The sequence below is a fragment of the Ixodes scapularis genome, unplaced genomic scaffold (assembly GCF_016920785.2).
Source record: "Ixodes scapularis isolate PalLabHiFi unplaced genomic scaffold, ASM1692078v2 PGA_scaffold7__128_contigs__length_106722199, whole genome shotgun sequence".
NCBI lineage: Eukaryota > Metazoa > Arthropoda > Arachnida > Ixodida > Ixodidae > Ixodes > Ixodes scapularis.
This window is the reverse complement of record NW_024609882.1, coordinates 15,117,740-15,138,022: the sequence shown is the minus strand read 5'-3', so window position 1 is coordinate 15,138,022 and position 20,283 is coordinate 15,117,740. Positions and strand designations below refer to the sequence as shown.

The 20,283-nt window shown below is 46.5% G+C and overlaps 1 protein-coding gene across 1 annotated transcript in view; it reads right to left on the bottom strand.

Moving 5' to 3' along the window:
- LOC8036776 (tudor domain-containing protein 7B) overlaps positions 1–20,266 on the bottom strand; it is a 51,008-nt gene extending 30,742 nt beyond the window's left edge. Inside the window, exons 1-6 of the mRNA XM_029978347.4 lie at positions 19,828–20,266; positions 15,327–15,430; positions 13,923–14,028; positions 7,764–7,869; positions 4,553–4,843; positions 2,668–3,046 (exon numbers count right to left, since the gene is read on the bottom strand). Coding sequence (XP_029834207.2) covers positions 2,668–3,046; positions 4,553–4,843; positions 7,764–7,869; positions 13,923–14,028; positions 15,327–15,414 — 970 coding nt within the window. The 5' untranslated portion in view covers positions 15,415–15,430; positions 19,828–20,266. The remainder of the gene's footprint in view (positions 1–2,667; positions 3,047–4,552; positions 4,844–7,763; positions 7,870–13,922; positions 14,029–15,326; positions 15,431–19,827) is intronic.
- Between the last annotated feature and the right edge of the window lie 17 nt (positions 20,267–20,283).

Below are 20,283 nucleotides of genomic sequence, written 5' to 3'. Positions count from 1 at the left end.
ATTATTAACTCCAAAAAATGGGGATACTCATGCGTGCCAACTGTGGTTGTATGGTAGACATTACCTAAGTCAGTAGAATAAACCATATTTTTCACATCCATGAAAGATAGTCTCTCACTGCCCCCTCTTTCCACTCGTCGCACTATCTCCCGTCTCTGTTTATTCCATAAAATTTACTATGCCAATTCACTCTTGAAAGAACAACTAATCAGTGCTCCCATCTACGTATCCTCTCGCCTCGATCACTGCTGCAAAGTTGGTATACCCACTTCCATTTCAAATTCTTTTTTCAAATCTTTCATCCCAAAAACATCTCGTGATTGGAACGGCCTTCCCTCAACCATTGCGTCCATTTACGATTTTGTCCTCTTTAAAGAAGCTTTAACAAGTTACTATTCATGATCTGTGCCGGACTAACCATTTTCAGCGTTTTTTGTACTTCCGTTGCCCACCCCCTCTGTAATGCTTCGGCCCTGAGGGTATAATAAATAAATAAATATACAGTATAGACCACTTACAACGTAACCGCTTATAGTGCAGGACCAGGTATAACGCGGTTTTTTTAAACCACCGGTTCGCCTCCCATAGAACTTCATGTAATTACATACCGCTTAAATGCAGGCGCGCGAAGGGAAATACCGGTTATAGTGCGGTTTTTGGCACAGCGCGCCGACGACCGGAGCAGCGAGCACGCTTCCCTGCGCGACAGTAGATAACGCTGACGGCACGAGCCGCAAGGGGCACTCCAAGGAGAAGCGGTGAGAGAGGCTGCAGTTGCCGTAGCGACGGAGGGACGCACGCACGAGCCGTTCACGTGCATGCGTCTCTTCGCTGCGTTGGAAACAAAGAAACAAACAACCACAACGACAGACCAATCGCAGGTCGAGGACAAGTGTTCGCGCGCGTTGCATGCCGATCGCGGGCCGGCTGCTGCTATCCGCAAACATGGCGTCGGTTGTGATCGTCGTTGTAGACGGCATTCATCTCATCGTTCTGCGTAAAAGCGCTATCTTTGACTGTGAATTTTCGTTGTGTGTCGCTATGATAACCCAGCACGTACTAGAAGGGAAGATCCACCTACTCGTGCGGCGATGTCGTGGCGGCGCTTTCAAGACAGCAGAAACGCCCGTGTCGCAGTGTTTGTTTACTTCGACTACAGTGGTGCTTTCTAAGCATTTGTGTCCTCGAACATCGCCCGGATTTCTTATTTGGCGGATTTCATGCGTGTGCTCAAGTTCAAGGTATTACTGACGCGTACCGTATGAAGGTTATGAATTTTCACGCGTTTTCATCTCCGGAGAAAAGTGATTAGGGTTAGGAATACTGAACGTTCGCAATGTCCGTCCGCAACCCGCGACGCCGTTAAAAGGCTGCGCCAGGCAAAAGCCGCTCATTTCTTTCAAAATGTGTGACACACTTGAGACAGAACTTTACTAGTCTGGTGAAATAAAGACTGTCCTCAAACTAAGCTTTATTTTTCATCCAACATAAAATAAATTCTTTTACAAAGGTAAGTTGTCTCGTGGCATGTATTTTGGCCTGAAAAATTGATGTTTTGGTTATAGCGCGCTACCGCTTATACTGCGGATTTTCACGACTCCCGAGACATACGTTATATGCGGTACTTTGTTTCAGCTTATAATGAATGCAAGTCAATTTTACAAGCCTCCAGCTTCTATTACGAGCCAGCTAAAGGCCACGTTGTCCGACATACGTGGCATCGTTTAGGCACGCGTGGTTTGTCACTTCAATACATGCATACGAGCCGCGCACTATGTGATGTCCTGTCGATGAGTGGGCCTGGCAGCCTATTGGCGACTCCAGCGAAATCAACGCCGAGTAGTGGAAACGCCGAGCATCTCAAGAGAGGAGGTAGTTTTTTCGACTCTGTCGTCTGCTATCGCTGTGTGGTTCTCGTAGGCAGCATAGAAAGAAACATTGTTTCCAGTAATTATTTTTATGCTTCCGCCGTGTCATTCCTACGCACTAACTATACCTGTTTTCACCTCAAGAACCGAAGTAAAACAAGTCTGGCTCTTCGCTGAGCATTACTAATATCCCACTTCATGTGGATAATTAAGGCACATGTCGGTGAATTTTAGATTAGATATATGTTATCTTATCAAGACGCACCAGATTCCAAACGCCAAAAACAACACTTTTTCCTCCGACAACCAAATCTCGTAGGAACTACTTAGCACCGCGTATGAACAATGCGCAAAACTTGTTTTTTCTTGAGGTGAAAACGGGTATAGTAAAAGGTTTGTACAGTCGAAAAATCGCTTTGCTTTATTATGTAACACCAATTTTAAGCTGCAGTGCAAGAAATTTATGGTGGTCCGTGTGCTGAACGACGAAAACGACCTCTTTTCGTCCGCCAATTTGCCAGACCAGCGCGCCCCCTATAGTTCGCTGGAGTCGCGAATAGCTGTAGCTGTAGTCCAAATAAAATTCGAGCGTTTTAAGTGCCAAACCCCAATGAAGCAACTCTGGCACTCCCCAGAGGAAAACTGAGGATTCATTTCAACCACCCAGAGATCTTTTGACGTGCAGCAGAAATCCCGGCTACACGGCACCTCATCAGCAACAAGCCTCCGTCGGATTACGGGCACCTCGTGGCCGTAGACCAGAACAGCAAAACTAAAAAAAGAAGTTCCATCAACTCACCCTCCAATCGCTTCTCACCGCCGTCACCGGAGGGAGTTGCCGTCTTCGGAGCCTCCCCCCACGCCTGTTCCTTGACGTCTCCATCGCCACCTCCCCGTTCTCCCCAGCCCACGTCGCGCTGTGGCTTGTCCGCACCGACCCAACTGCCGTCCAGTTCGCCCCACTTGCCGGCCGGCTTGGGCCCCGTGGGGGTCCGGCTTTCCCGAGGCGCCCCCGAGCCCCAGCCGGCCCCCGAGGTCGGGCCGACGTCTCCGTTTTGGTGTCTGCTCGACCGACTTGTGTCTTCCTCGCTACCCCAGCTGCCGTTGCGAGCCTTTTGGAAGCGGGGAGGCGTCTGGTACGACGACGAAGGTGGTTTCACATAGTTTCCGGTGTACTTCTGCAAGCGTGAAGGCGACAATGAGCGCTACGCACCACTGGGGGCTACGGAATTATTTCACAGTCACGGAAGATGAGGGTCATGTAGACGGTTGATGCCCTTTATATTAATGGGCACCAAAGTAAATTTTCTAATTGTCTTTTTACAGTGCAAACTCAACCTATGCGCCCTAAGCATCGAGAAAACTAGATATTACAATCGTGCCTAGCCTTTTTCTTTAATTAAAAATGTGGCCACACATTGCAACATGGAGCGAGGTTCGTGGTTTGATTCCCGCTGAAGGATAAAGCGATTTTTGTGAAGACTCTTGGCCATGTTATCCTGCTTTCATAACAACTTTTTGTGACAATCTGGGTTTGGAAACCAGCCTTAAAACACATATTGCGTTAAAAAGTCCGTGCCTAAATTCCTCTGTCTACAATAAGCAGAGAGCGGAATCGTAACAGCCCCATCTACTTCTTGAGCTGTAAAGCCACGCACCACGCTAAGCACTGTAGTCCCACTAATTTAGTCATTGTGGTTGCAACAAAGAAAACTGATGCAAATGATAATTAGTCTCCATGCTCCACACATACGTCACACTTAATGTCACGTCAAACGACGAGACCTGAAGCCGGTCAAAGCTATAGACAACTGCAGTGTGGGCATCTGGTCGTCGTCGGGCCGTCGCGAGCAAGCACGTGGAATTGCAAGTCTGTCAAAGCTACCTTCTTGGACATGCTGCATGTGCTTGCACAGACCAGGCACCAGTCGGGAAGCCACGTTTAAAACCTTTTAAAGTCGGATACGATTAAAGAACGCACCAAGCAAATACCATTGGGTACCAGCCATGGCATCTAATTGCTCCACGAACTAACCGGGAAGGGCAGTAGCCACGACGAGTTACAACGCGATAGCCTCGATGACGGATCTTTTGCTCAGCATGAGGGAACAGCTGCTAGCGGTAATAAGGGATGTGAGAACCTTCTGGCACGTTCTAAACTTGTATCCGACTGTAGAGGGAAGAATCTGAAAAGGCAACCCTGACAGCTCTTTTCAATAAAAAAACAAAAAAAGCGATAGACCGGTTTGCACACTTGCGACTGCTCGAAACCGTGTGCCTCGAAACCCCCCCGAGAATGCTCTGGCACCCTCTATTGGGTGGACCGGAACACCCTTCCAGTTTCCGTACATCTCTTATTTCTTTTTTTTTCTCATCATTCTTTCTTTCCTGGGACGAAAAACTTTCGACAATGTTATGAAGATATTATGCATGCTTGATATCGCAAATTGCGCAAAATCTTAGCTTTAATGAAATGCAGCTGCAGGGACACCTCATAAATAGCACCAGTGTTGTTCTCCCGTCGCAAGAAATCACAAGAGCTTGATCCTAAGCAAACGCAAGTGCGTGAACGGCCCTCGAGTCTCCGAGCGAAACGTCAGCTCGTACTCCGAGGATGGCAACCAGGAGACCCTCTTTTGGCATCAAGTCGCGGATGTGCGCAAGAAGACGAGTGTGGCACTCACTTTCTTGAAACCGTCGGCGTGCCCCTGGTACTTGTTGCCCCATTCCGGGGCGGCACCGTGGCCGCTGCCCGGTGTTCTCTCGCGGGGCGTTGCCAACAGGGACCGCCGCGAGGGAGTTTGGTAGATCTCGTAGCCCGGCTTGTGCCTGGCCGCGGCCGGGGAAGTGTACGACGAGGGAGAGCTGCCACCCCTGAAGGGCTTCCCTCCGCCCAGGGAGGAGAACTTGGTCAGCACGGAGTTGGGACGGTAGTTGTGCTGGCTGTAGTGCATGGGGCGGCGGTAGGCGGGCCGCTGCGGGAGACCAAAGAGGGGACGATACCTCTCGGACTTAATTAAGGCCGTTTCACACGTGTAGTGCGGTGCCGACGTCTTTGGAAAGTCGGTGCTTCGTAGGCGCTAGCATTGGCGCGGCGTCGTACGTGTAAACAGGAAAGGGGTTGGGTGACAACATGCAGTGGGGGCCGATACAGCACTGATGTAGCGAAAGGACAGTGATGTGTCCATAGTGCCAGGTTAGCACCGTGCTGTACGTGTGGATGGGCATTCAACGCCCCTCTCGCAGATCCAGCTCGAACTAACGAAAGATGGAGAAGCAGTGTGGCTGCGCCACTGCCAGCACATGAGGTGCCAACGCTCTCCAAGCTTTGGTACAAACCAGCGAGCAAAAAGAACAGGCAGTCCAGACAGTTTCTGCGTATGTGTAATAAAGTGCAGTGCACGCAACCGTTAAACAAGGCGGACAAGCAGTGGCCGAAAAAAATGGAATTACGAAGCAGTGGTGTGGTGCTGCCGGAATGCCCCAGCAGATGGCACGTGACTTTTTCTACTGCTGCTTGCATTGTTTAAAGGGATACTGAAGCGAAACTTGAAATACACCTATTATGGTCAGAAACAGGTTCAATATGATCAATGATATTCATAAATCATAATCGCGCGTTTGTATTTTGAACGGATGGCTATATTTTTCACCCTGATGGGCCCGATTGGGCGCGCGCTCAAAAATCGGCCATCGGAGAGCGCGATGCGTCTTGGGATAGTGGGCGCATTCGTGACGTCACTTGTGCCGGTCGGGAAAGGCTACGGCGTGAATGTTGTGGTTACGAGCGTTGCCACTTGGTGGCGCATCGACGGTTTACGACCTGTGACAACGTGGCCGTTTGAGATGTGCAAGGGCTGCACGCACGCTGCACCACGGGACCACGGCAAGTCGGCAGCACTGACTAAACCAGCTCTGAGGCCGGATTCTCAAAGCGAATTCACGACGAAAAAAGTGCGTACGACAAATTTGAGAGAAAACCCGTGCTCTCGAAACGAAATTGTCGTAACCTTTGCGCAGGTTACGACAGAATCCTACGACAGCTCCGAAGCTGTCTTACGCACTTTTTACGATCAAATCAACAAGGCCGACAGCGTCGCTCAGTTACTTGGTATCGGCCACCAACGGACATTTATTTTTCTTCGTGCTCTTCACGTGCGTCCCGACTTCAACCAGCAAGAAAAAAGGAAGGAGTACTTAAAACAGACCACGACGATCAAGTACGCAGGATCCACAAACACACGAGAAGAGCTACAACAGCCACGATTCTGCCGACCGAGCGAGCTCGGCAGAATATAGTAGGCCTAGCAGCAACATCGACTCGGCGCACCGTTGCTCCGGCGGTCCTTGGCCAAGACCGTCTGTCCATGACCGGCTGGCCTGCTGAATGGAATATGCCCGCGCGACCCTTGTGGACCCTTACCGGATGAGTAGTTTGATCCCTGAACTAAATTTCGGAGGTCAATATTTCCCCCTTGTCATCTCGATCTCCTTGTTTTCCGAGACAGCGGTGACGAACGCTGTCGTCGAAAAGGGACTCTCATTGATTCTATCTCCTTGTTTTGCGTGATATAGAGCTCAAATAAACGCCATACGGATTACCTTGGCAACTCGGTATGTACACTCTGTTATTAGTATGCCATTTTTATTCTGACTCGAGGCTACGTCAGTGTCGAGCTACGCGATGTCGGTCTAGCCTTTCTTTGCCGAGTGTCATGTCAGTATCGAGTTGCAATCGTAAAAGATCGGTCCAGAAGCGCTTACCGAAGCGCGGTCTAACAGAGTGAATCCAGCACTTCGATCAAACGCGCGTGTCCGCTCCGAGTGTGAACAGGTATTTGGCATTTGCGTGGCTCTTGCTGACACCCTCGTAGTTCAAACATATCCTTTTTAACGTCGGCTTGCAGCTCGCGACTCGCAGCAACTAATACCGGCCGTGCCAGAAGCATGCTCGGGCCGTGTCGTGCAAGGAGCCGCAACGAGAACGAGCTCACTGTGGCCAACTACGCTTTGGTTTTCTCCGCCAAGGCTTTGCAAACGCGTTCAGGCCTAGGCGAATTCTGCCGGCACGCCGTATTGCCGCAGAACGGCGCTGCTATTTTGGCACAAGTGATGTCACGAGAACTTCCCCCCATCCACCAGATGAGAATTTGAAATCGTTTAATTATGTTTAAAATTAGTTCTCCTGTGTTTTACAGCGCAATATTTATATTTCCGAGGTGGTGCCTGTCCCTAGCCCATATTTATGCAACAAGATCGGCGCTAAAATTTCGTTTCACTACCCCTTTAACAGCTGCACATGCTAAACATCCATAGTTCCGAGACCTTGTTTAGGGATAGATAAGTGCACTCGTGTTCCAAGACTGAACAGTTTCTTCGACTTATTTAAATAAGCTGCCCCTGCATATTAAATTATTGGTTATATATTAAAAGTAAGATGTTGGCGACGTGAGAACTTTGTTAGAAAGCTTAAGCAGGCACAACATGAGACACTCGAAACCTCGCCCATTCAGAGGCCACCTACACGTGCTCTTCAATTTGTATTCGGGCAATTTCAAAGACTCAAGTCTCCACTAGCGATGCAACGAAATATTACAATATCTAAAAAATGCCCAAGAAGAGCATGCTCCGAATCTGCTTACTGCCATTACAAAGCCCAAACTAAATCGAGTTTATATTTGACACCACGGCTATCGAAGACACTCTCACCAGTGCTTACCTTTAACACTTTTACTGCCTAAAAAAAGCATATCCGAGTTAGGAATTGGAATCCTGCTGCACCAGATGTTGTACTTTCTGTCAAATTGACCCACGTATCAGCCAGTAGTATTTTCCAAATGCAAATGTATACCTCAAAACACATCTATTATGCCGCGGTCATAAAACAGGACGTACGGCCATAGGCTTTGGCTTGCTCGACTTCTGGCCCTTCACCATCTCCGCCACGTGGGCCGTGGCCTCCGTCAACACGGCGTGCACCATGGTCTCGCCATCTTGGCCCCTGCGGAATACAGGCAGCACCATGACTCAGCACTTTCTGCTTGGACAACGCCGTATGTGGCGTCAGCTACTTTGCACTAGGTAGTCAAGGCCAGCGCAGCTTCTACATTCCTACCGCGCTGCACTGCTGCAAGAGCACGTGCGTTCCCCTTTCATTTGTGAGTACAAGTGACTGATGGCATTCGAACACGGCAAAAGCTACGCTAGCCTTGACAACGCAGCACAAAACAGTTTACGCCCAGTGCATAATGACATGTGCGTGTCCAAATCAGTGGAAAAGCCCTCCAACGGATTGTGCTACTCAGCATGAGCAGGCAGCATGCCATTGGAAAAAGCAGAGCATAAAGAGTTCTGATCGGCATGCATTCCAACCGCTTTCATATTTCCAGAGATGGAATTGTGAAGATATGCCATGGGATCTCGTAAGGTTCGCAAGATCTGGTAAAATCCGTGAGATCTTGTGAAATAGAACTGACCATTAAAATACACCCTTTGAGTCAAACTCCACCTAACAAATTCGAAAAAATCGGCACGTGCAGATTTTCTCGAATTTGTTTACAGCAGTCAAAAGGCCTAAAAAAAATATGCAAAGAAAATAAAAATTTTAAAACAGCCTGGATGAGAAAAGAGAGTCATAAAACAAATTTACAACGAACGAAAAAATTTTGCAGAACTATATTTATGGCGCGAAACGAATCTAGTTGGCTCCCGCGGGAGCCGCCACTGGTCATGTGGCAGACCTGTGCACCGTCGACACCGTAAGTTTCGCCGGAGCCATTCAGCACCACCACGGAAATCCCCAGAACCTCCACGCCGCCAACACACGCTGAGCATGGCAGGCCGCCGGCTGATGAGTTTTTCTACGTCGCCGTCGAAAGGGAACAACCCCGGCATGCATCCGCCGTCAATTTCTGACCGGCGCACAGTTTTATCACGTGGTGCTTGCGCTCTTTCGGAAACTTCCTATGGGCTCTAAAAGTTACTAATTAATCTTTGTGCTTTTGTTGCACTTAAAATAAAGTCTAATAAATAACTTTTAGAGCCCACAGCAAGCTTCCGAAATACACAAGTACCATGCGACTACATCGGCCACGCGGGAGCGAACTACAAATTTGTTTTGTGCCGTAATATAGCTCTAGAAAAATTTTTTCTTTTTTTTTTTCATAGTAAATTTATTTTATAACAACCTTCTTCCATCCAGGCTGTTTTAAAAAAAAAAAAAAATTTGTTTTCCTTTGCATGTGTCCTTTAAATTGTCGACATAGCACAGTGTTATGATAGAGGCAACAGAAAAGAAAACGTCCCGCCATTTATTTAAACCAAACATCCAGTTGTTCTACAAAACAAAGTCAAAAATGGGTGTTAAAAATAAATTCACACAAATGTTTGTGTTAGTGTCCTAGAAGGGGATTGTAGTGGCAAAAGCAAGGCCAGCACCAACAGGAGGCACTGTTCCAAAAAAAAGTGGACGCCGCATGTTGCGCTGCGGTCGACGACTGGACGAGAAAACTGCTGCATCAGTTGCTTCGTCTCGCGTTAGCAGCCACTGGGTGCTCTTGGAGGACGCCGCTTGTCCAAAACATTGGATATGTGCAGATCACTCCAAAGCACTAACAGCTCAATTTATAGTATTTTATGTTACCACTAGGCTGCATCCCTTTGCTAAGTCACTCAATCGTGCCAGAGTACAGAAGCGTAAAACGGAAAAATATACCTGAAGCTCAGTTGATCCACATGGCCTTTTCACCCGGTTCTGTCATTAGAAGAACCTGTTACTTTCAGTACTATCAGCAATATCTACTTTTGTAATTGTGCCACGCTCTTATGTGCTGTGTAACTAATTGTATTGTTTCCCTAAATGCTTCCATGGGATCTCCTTTATTGTATTTTGTTTTTGTATCACTGTGTTTGCCTGACACACTATTTTTCTCACTTGCTTCATTTAGGCTAGTTTATCTTGTTTTGCCTTTGTGTCATTGCGCAAAGTGAGGCAGAGCTTCCTAGCTCAATGTCACCTTCAAGTAGAATGGAGCCATTTTCTTGAGCCGTTGAAAAGTGAAATCATCGGAACTTTTGCCCCTCATTTATTTGGTCGTGTTCTTAGCAGCATTCATTTCTTCTAAGTTTAAATAATTGTTGCTTGTAGGGCTGGGCAATTGATTGATTAACCTAGTGATTAGTCAGTACATGTTTTAATTGCAATTAAATTTTTAACTGGTTAATCGGTCAAACTTTTACAAACCCCAAAAAAGTTAAAATTAAAGTTTCACCACGCAGACATGAATTAGAACACCGGTATGAAGGGCAAACTTTAGGTCAAACTTTAACCTAAGGTAAGCTGTAGGGGCAAGATTTATAACTCCAGACAAGTGCAGGAGGTTACACTTATCTCGGTCATTTCTACGCCGTGCGAGTGTCCGTATAACGCAGCAGAGACTATTGGGAACGTTCAAAGGAGGTCGTTTTTGCCAGAGGATATCAACGAACCTCTTTGCATCATGCAGCTGAAGTAATAATCTGCGGGTGTGAGTACCTGCCTCAACTGCACATCGAGGACGACTCATAATCAAAATTGTATACCGAGTCGTTTATCACATTGTCAACAAAAGAAAAAAAAAAATTGACTTTTTAAATTATTATGCAGGGAGATGAATGAGATTGATTAATCAATTAATTAAAGGGTGGCGATTATTCGGGTAAAAATGTTTAATTGACACTTAGCTCTAGTTCTTTTGTAATCAAGGTGGGAAAAAAAATCCGCATAAAAAAGAGTAATAAATCAGATTTGTTTGGTTTAAACGAAATTTATTTGATTTAAATCAAACTCACACGAGTTAAATCACTTAGGCTAGAAATTAGTGACTCTTAATCCCTAGCGGCCGTATTCACCAGTCGTGACTAACTAACACTGTTTAAAAGTTAGTATCGCGTCTAAGTAGTTGCAAACTAAGAGAAAAAATCGGCAATTAATTATCGACTAGTACTGCGGTGTTCACGAGCACGAAGCGAGCGGGTGACTATCTAGTCAGAACTAACAAGCGGAAGTGACGTAAAAAGATAGTTCACGCATACGCATACTTAAACGTCACTGCGTAACTGGGTATTTTATCGTATAAAAACTAATATTTAAATGCGTATCAGGAAAAAAATAAAGTTACAATGAGAGGCTAATTGTCCCAGACAGAGTTTTACAAAGAAAAATTCAAAAACAATGCAAGGGAGAAACACGGAAGCCGCATTGCCAGCGATATAGACAAACACTGAAGCGCCCGTAAATGCGCGTTTTCTCGTCGACCAACGTCCTGCTGAGATTTCTTCAGTGGTATCTCTGACCGCTGAACATGGCTATGTACATAATATTTGCACCTCCGATTCTTCCTAGATGTGTTTCCCAGCATTACGAGACAGTAAGTGCTCTGTTAGCGCTGGTCGTCAGCGGTGATACGAGTCCACCACGACACTGAGCCGCAAGTCACCCGCTAAACTAGCCCTGCCCCATGACTAAGATTTGTTAGTCGACTCTTAGTTGCGCGGAGCAACTAGGCCTTAAACACGGCCGGTGAATACCAAACACTCACTTAGCAGCGACTATCGCTCGCCACGTCATCATTTTAGTCGACGACGTCACTAGTCAGCGGTTAAGCAGGCGCTACTCGCGCCTGGTGAATATGGGTGTAGACGTGTCTTTTTATTGGCTGTCTGATATAAATCCTTTCTGCTTGACCATTATTTGCTTCAAATATAAAAGAAATGCTCATGGAAAACAAATACTGACAGACAAATATTACATGAAAAATGTTTTTAGTGCCATTTTGGGGTAAAAGTGTTTAATTTAAATTATTATAGCAAACTCTGTGTGATTTAAATTGTTATAGCCAAATCGAGGCTATTTAAGTCACGTTTTTTATTCTGCACCGTCGTGGTACAATTACGGTCGCCGACCGATTTTTTGGACGCCGATAATTTGGACTTGTTCGATATTTCAAAACTAAAGGAGGAACCATGGCCTTTTCGATAGAAATAGTGCATATTCACGACCAATGTTTTGGACAGCTTAAAGTCCGAAAGATTGACTTTTCAAACAGAATCGCTGCAAGCGATCAGCGGGAAACACCACCGACAAGCAGCCATTTTGGATTCTATGTTGGCTGCACTTGGATTGGCTTGGTTTGGCAGCACTACTTAAATACTGCTAGATAACGGTGTATGTTTTTTTTTTTTTTGTTTTTTTTTTTACCAGCTGCGCGTTATCATTATTATCAAACTTGTTTCCATTTGCTTTGTTCATTCGCCATTGCAGTCATGGACTAGCGCAGGGGTGGCCAGGCTGACCCGGCCTAAGAGCCGCAAACAAAATCACAAACTTTTTAAGAGCCGCTTGGGGGGGGGGGGGGGGGGGGGGGGGGGGGGATTTTTGTTTAGAGCAATAAACAAAACACGAACTAATTTCGGTCTGAGTAAAAACCAGTCCAATTGTGCGTAAGGCAGCAGTAGCACAACACTACCAAACCACAACCTGTCTTTCGATTTAAAACGAGTTTCATTTCTCTTTTAGGGGAAGTGCTCCGGAAGAAAGGAAGCGGGGGGGGGGGGGGGGGGGGGGGGGGGGGGGAGAGGAGGGATAAAGGAGGGAGCGGCAAGCCGCACTTTAACACGCGGAGAGCCGCATGCGGCTCGCGAGCCGCAGCTTGGCCACCCCTGGACTAGCACCTCTCATCTCGATCTCGTCTCAGTGAATCGTGTTTTCGGACTACGCTGGCTTTGACGTCATTGCCCCATTTGTTCCTCCACTGCCGCAATGTGTCGCTAAGAAGTGCAGAAAGTACTCGACCATAACGCTAGAAAAGAGGGCAACGATTCTCAAGCTAACAGAAAGTTGCCGAACGCAAACTGAGGCGTTATCTAAAACAAGGGGCGCAGGTGTAACCTGAAGCAAGGCACTATTTATTGTTTTTGTAAGCCCACTTACATGTAATAAAGGCATGTTTTTTAATCTGCTAATTTTTCGAACTGTTCTATTATTCGGATGTTTTTTTCGGTCCCTGCAAAGTCTGAAAGATTGGTCGGCGAGTGTCTGTCAAAGCATGTACTGGAATTGATCATTGCTTTTCTTACTGTGGCAAAACACGGAAGTAAGTATTTTTATCGAGAGTTGCGACTACAGATCAGTAGAATACAAAGAAGTTAAGAACACAAGTGTTCAGCAAATTTCGCATATATGAACAGTGAGCAACTAAGGAAACGAGGCATAGCTTGAATATGTCTCCAACTTGCAATGCAGCCCACCAGTAAAGAACATGACACTAAAATAATTTGGGGGGATCAGGAGGTTTTATTGATTGGGCAGAATTAAACTGAAGTAAAACAGCAACCTTGTTTTTCTTGCCTCAATAATTAACTATCCATCACCAAACTCTCAATGTACAATGGAATGTAAAGCTAGGCATGGGGATCCATTTTCATAACTGAGCTTATATGCTTCAGAAGAGGATTGCAGCCAAAAGAATGTCTGAATGCAGGGACATGAATAGCATCTGCTACTAGGAATGGGCCATTTTTTTATTGAAACTTTCCGGACATTACCCAGAGCTACATTCGGAGGGGAAGTGAGCTGACTAAACATTTACTTATATGTAGATATTCTTTTTTTTTTTTTTTGTAGTGGCAAAGCTGTGTAGTGTTTCAAGCTTGCCACACCTGTCGTGTTGAAAACCAAAAAGCACATCACCACCGCATGACACCTTTTAAGCATCTGAAATTCTCTTTCATTCATCAGTCTGCCGAACACAGAGCTGATAAAATGGTGTGCTGTCATTATAACATCACGAGATAGGGCCGCAAGCAACTATAGTCGACACCTCATCTTGCTAGCGCCACTGCTGGGGGGAACTACGCCAGTGCCACACAGCTGCATCCACTTCGAAGGCCTTACGGAGATAGTGCCACATTTGCCACCACTTCCCATCTAGACACTGTATTTGTGTGGATCAAAATGCCAGTGCGGCGTCTACACTAAATTACACAATGGCTGTTATCTACAAAACAGCTACGCACCTTGCCAGCCTGACCACACTCCGGAGGTCGCGAAGGAACTCTTCCAAAGTGCTGTAGCCCAGCCGACGATACGGAATCCTCGTTCCGATAAGCGTCTCGTACTCCCCTGCGAAAGGGCAACACTCGTTTCAATGACACAGTTCTTAAAAGGACAAGAAACGAAAATTGAAGCACTGTAATATACCAAAATAACCCACCCCTATTTTCAACATGATTTGCAATTTTTTTTTTTTTTTTTAAACACCAAAAGATACTGAAGGCTAAGGCGTAAACAAGCTGCTGGTAGCTGAACATGGTAGAAACCATGTTCAGCTACCAGCTGAACATGGTTTCTTGATATCTTGATATCCTTCAAGATAATAATTTTTTGAGAACCATTAATTTTTCAGTAGACCTTCTGCTAAACAGCTGGAACCTGCAGCAGCAAGCTCAGTTTGTAGCTACATGTTTGGCTTGTGCTCGCCCAGTCAGTACAGGGCGAGCACAAGCCCTGCACATGCTGCATCGGCAGCACGAAAGGCACCAAATGAACCTGAATTGAATTCACCCGAACTCCTCGCTGTACGAGGCCCTGAAAACTGACAACTGTTATCACCCTCACTGGCATTAGTTGTCATATTTTAAAGATCATGTCGGCGAATCGTAAGCAACAATAATGCGAGTCTTGATAGTTTTCTTCTTTATTTTTGGGGGGGGTTGAATTAACCCCACTGAACGATTTGCGTCAAAGTTTCAGAGCCGGAAGCCTTGCCCAAATGTATGACCTCTCTTCTACCACTTTCTAGTCTTTGGTGCCACAATGACGATCGCTGTTGACGACAACATAGACGGTGGTCTGTCTCCAGTTTTTATTCAATGTGCTTCTTGTGCAATTTAGCTACCATCGGTTTCGTTCTCAAAAACTAGCTGGAGCTGGCATACACATATAGTAACTGGATGTGCTGTGTGCAGGGATTATCTATCAGCTGGAGCTGGCATACACATATAGTAACTGGATGTGCTGTATGCAGGGATTGTCTATCTTCCCCTTCCACTCACGAAGCAAGGACTTTTCACTTCTTTGATGCAGGATCTCGCATTTGTTTATCATTTGTCTGAAAACTATTCAGTAAAGAAACACACATAGTTCAAACCTCACATTTTACTATGCAATACACCAGGGATTGCTGCTGAGTAACTTGCTGCACCCGACAGCAGGGCGGTATCATTTTAAGAGCTTTAGATGGCCATCGCGGGTAGAATGATATTTGGCTATATTAATTAGATTTTCCAAGTTTTTCAATACTGTTGGAATAGATTGCACTGCGTACGCAGCACATTCAAGTTATAAACCTAAAAGTCAGCGAGGCTGGCCAAAAAAAAAAAAGAAAATTCACCAAGGTTCACGCCAGCAACCAGCCTTACTTTCTAGGCGACGGAGGGCCACACCCGCCTTTTCGCTGGTAAGCACAGAGCTGAGCATAGTGGCAACTTCCTCCTTTGTTTCTGCCATGGTTCGACAGTCCTGGCTGGAAAAAAAAATGAAGCATCTCACAAAAAATTCACACAGCAGATTGAACCAAACACAAACTAGTGGGGACGCACGCGACCAAAAGCGTCGCCGTGGTCGGCATTCTACAACTGGCCAAACACTCGTTACGATGTCTTTGGCGTAAATATTTCCTCTTTCTTCGACAGAAAGAATAGCAACATCAGACTGTCAGATTTTCACACAAACCACAAAACTTGTCGTTCACAACCATTGATAAATAGCCTAGACCACAACTCACGACAACAGAGCAAGGCAAATCACGTTCGTGACCAGGGACGGCACCAAAGGGAGGCCAGGGGTGGCGGGCGCCTCCCCTAAAATTTGTCCTGCCACCCCAAAAATATGCCAACCTTTACATTCCCCCCCCCCCCCCCCCCCCACCCCCTAATTTTCGCGCGCAGACCCGTGCACTCTACATGGCTCGTCGTTTTCCCAATTTCCTCGTCCCATGGAAAAGGGATTGGCTTGAAGGATAGCCAGCCTAAAGAGGCCCCATCCCGGAGAAAGGGAGAGAGTAAACTTTATTGTGGGAATGGAGTTTTTCATATCCCAGCCCTAGTCCGGGCCTATGCTATCCATCCCGGATGTTTTCAACTTTTTGTGCCGTCCGCTTTATTTTCCTTACGGACCCTGTGAAGACCGATACATGAATATCGGTATGGTTTGCCGAGTCTTAGGAGCACCGCCTACCACTCAATGGCTTCTGTCGCCAACCGCAAAACACTTCCCGAAGGCAGTGTCACCCAAGTGATTACTCGGAGAGACTTGGAATCCTATCTGCACTGCACCGTCGCATCGTACCTGCCAGGGCAAGAAACTGAAGGGCACTGTTCATGTTCTGACCGAGGAAATCTCCCGAAGTCCTGAGACGCTCGGGTCGACTGGCGATTCCCCAGGGGGCGGCTTCGATGTGTCAAGGTCATCCTAGCCGCATTCTAGCTGCTTATTTCAAGTCTCTACTGCTGTGTGCAACGGGTCCTTGCAGCAGCTTTGGTGACGGCAACTGTGTGTCTGGGTGAGTGCTCGGGAGACTACCCCAGGAGGTTGGAGGAAACCTGAAAGCACTGAAAGTGTTTGTGCATGGGGCGAAAGGGGGTAAATAAATGTTGCCAGCTGGGAGTCAAGTCAGTCAGTCCGTTCGTTTGTGTGTTCTTCCTAAATCCTCACCCTGCCCTGTAGATCTGAAGAATGCGGTACTTGAAAAGAGAAATTTAGTGAAAGTTCTCCTGCTTTCTGATACTAGTCGAGCACAACAGTGCTTTTCTTTCGAAACACCATTGCTCCCGAGATTCCTTCTGCAGCCCCCTACCGGTGCCTGACGCCATCCGAGCTCTCCCGCGGGGCCAACCACGTAGTGCCGAGAACATTGAGGAATACTCGAAGAATTCCCTCGGGTGCGCTATGGGATACAATCATCCGATTAGTGACTTCTTCGAACAGACAGCAACGAAGCACAACGTTTCAGAAAACGCCTCCAATTTTGGACCTGCCAAGCGTTTGCTTGATCGAGAGTAAATGGCGTGTGCAAGCACTGAGGAACATCAATGTGGGTCTTTATGCATGATAGCGATGACGGCTGACCGATTGTCAACTTTCAGATCGAACACCAAGCCTGACCTTCTGAACCGAAGACGGAAATACACCCGAATGTAGCCCGAACAGCTTTTGCCAGTAAAGCCTGTGCTGGTCTCTTCCTGTGACCAACTATGGCGATAATCCAAGGACCTTTAAGTCCAACTGGTGCGCTCGCTTTCTGTGGTTGGAGTACAGTGTGTCTTCGAATTCTGCTTTTTGTTTTTGCTGTAAGATGTTTTCCACTAATAACAGACAGAACAGTGGAAGTGGTGTATTTTGACAGAGAGCTACCAAAACAGGAAGAAAGCTCTTCAAAAGGAAGGCGGACTACGACGCCACTCCAACAGCACGGCACACAAGATATCCCAAACATCATCGGCTTCCTTCAAGCAGATGAAGAAAAGTGGCGCGGATAAATCGGTCGCCGTGTCCCTCAGCCAGGCGTATTCAGCAAAGGGAGAATCGTCACTAGATCTACTTGATCGCTGACGTGCTCCGGTTTTCCGCGGTGCAGGGGACTGCCCAAAGAGCCAATGATGAGTCACGACAAGCGTGAACGTGCTTATTTAGTATTGAGGAATGTAAACATGCCTGAATATTTTGCGTGTGAAATGCTACATTAACCAGAGTTGTAGATAGGTTGTAAATAATGAAGTAAACGACGCTAATATCTAATAAAAACTCCCCAAGCAAACTTGGTGCCTGCAGTCGATACTGCCGGGAGTGAGTACTGCTCTACCAAGTCATCGTTCCTGAATATTTGTTCTTTTAGTGGGATCGAAAGCCCATGCCTCCCCAAAAATACCGTGCGCCTCCCCACTGCCCCCCTACTATGAAAAGCCTGGTGCCGTCCATGTTCGTGACATCACGGAAAGGAACCATAAATTGAGACGTTACCTCCTGTTTTTCTACCTTCTGTTGTGTTCTCTTCTATGCCCCAGTCTCAGGTTTACAATCATGTTCGTAAAAGGGCGCTACCGAAAGATCTCGGCGCTAATACGAGGTGTCCAATGGATGCCATGTCCGTGTGCACTGTTCACGGCACATGCTCAGGAGGAGCTCACACTTATAAGCTATCTTGGTGTTAAGTGCACATCGCAAAAGCACCGAGGAACCTAACCGTCGGCTTGAGCTCAGCAGCCAGTAAAAATGCCCACAGACACCACTTTCCCCCAAGTATAGCTGGCAATGTGGCAATTCAGACTATGATAACATAAAAAATTGGCAGGGTAGACGATTTAACGAGAGAGGGAATTTAGTGCAAAATTTAAAATGGTGGGGTGTAAATGTTTCTCAGCTAAATGGCGCAAGCCACCGGCCGATCCAAAGCCAATACCATTGGTCATCCCGGGAACAATGTGTGTACGCACAACTGTGGCAAAGTTGCATGAGAATGTTTTCACCTGGTATATGTATGTATATTTAAGACATCAAATCACGGCAGAGGATTGTGTTCTTCAGCTGGGGCCATTACTTAAGAATTCAGGTGCCCACGTTTAGTCTTAAACAAATGGAATCAACTCAAGTTGAGGCTTGGGCGAGCTTACTCGGGAAATTCTGGAGGCTGTAGAGATAGCGAGGTTGGGTGCAGCATGTGTAAGCAGTCCTTCTGTGGCCCTATCAGGCAAAGAGATGAATTTTCTGGTTCTCTGACTTGCTCGTTTTTTAGCACTTACTCTTTACGGCTGTGTCATGGCGCAGTTTTATTTTATTATTTTTTTATACATATGTATACATATATATACTTTTATCATTGTTTTATGTTTATTGGTGGTGCATCACATGGGGCTGAATTCTTTCTTCTCTTTTGTTCGTGACGCCGCAAATATATATTGCGATTTTGCTTCAGCGCTACGTCCGTGTCACTTCTTTGTCTGGTCCTCGTCTTTCCGCGCTGTTTTTAATTCCGAAGAAATCAACTCAGCAAAGGCAAAAGGGGACGCAAAAATGGGTGGGCACGCGCGCTTGAAGTAACCTTTCTCGCGCGCAAGTGTGACACACGTTTTTTATTTGCACCACGGGGTAGGAAGAACAAACGCGAGGTCATTGAAAAACATGACAGCTTTGAAAGGCATCCTGCAACCTGCCGGAAGTCAAATCAGAGTTCAGACGGACATACATAAGGCCAAACCACTGAGAGGCTTGGCGATAAACTTTTGACGCGGCGAAAATTCGATGGATCCTTCCAGATTCGAGGTCTTGGAACAAAAGAGGATGTACCGGTAGTCTTTTCTTCTGTTTCTAGTTCCGGTGATAACTTGCTTCGCGGCTATTATCAAACGTCAATTTAGTCGCTTACTCCGATGAATACCCAAGTAGTCAAAGCAAACTGATTGTGCGTCACTAACCAAGCTCCGAGTAAACAAGCTGTGGTTGCTTTCAGAACGTCCAGATTAATTGTTTCCGATTCACTGTTCGGGCAATTGCAATCCCAGTTTCGGCAAGATAAAAAATAAGCATAGAAGTCTGTTCATATCAAAAAGTTCGGCCCAAGCTGAACTTGAACGCTAGCCGCACTAAAAACTCGCGGACATGAATTCGTTCATGGATAGAGGTTTCGTTTTCAACGCTGCCTAAGAGTATAGAACTCGGTAGCTAATTTAATTAACACGTCACCGGTGACTATCTTTGGGTAGCTACAGCGCCATGCATCAACGCTGGCCTTACCTCATTAAATGGCTAGGCTTTTAAATGCCGTAGCTCAAAAGGGCGGGAAGCACAGGTAGGCCCCACGTTCGACAGGACGAAAGACTGCATTCACGGCTCACCTGCTACAAGGAAGCATGTTGTAGTACTTACGTGTCGGTTCTAGTGGTTCGTCAGCGGCTCGTGCGTTACAAACGTGTCAAGAATATGAATCCGAAAATGTTCAGGGAGATCGCCGAGAACACAACACGCAGGACGACTGTCCCGTTGTGATTAAAACAACCATGCGCCTACAGAAAAAGAAACAGAAGAGAATTAAAAGAAAAAAAGAAAACAAAGATGGCGTCGAATGTTCTCGAACCAGTGTTGTTGTTATTGAAGTGCGCAACGAAACCAAAACCACGAAAATTGTCGATTAAAATCAACGTTATTAAAATATCGAGCAACCGATGAATGCTGCGTTGGTATGCGTAGGTAACGGTCAGCGTGTGTCGTACTTATTACAGAGGCACTAGAGTCACTGAGTGGCACATCCTATGGCGCTATGACCACTAAATACTCTAGTCCGTGCCGACGCGAACAAGGGTATGTCGGTATGTCAATGTCCTC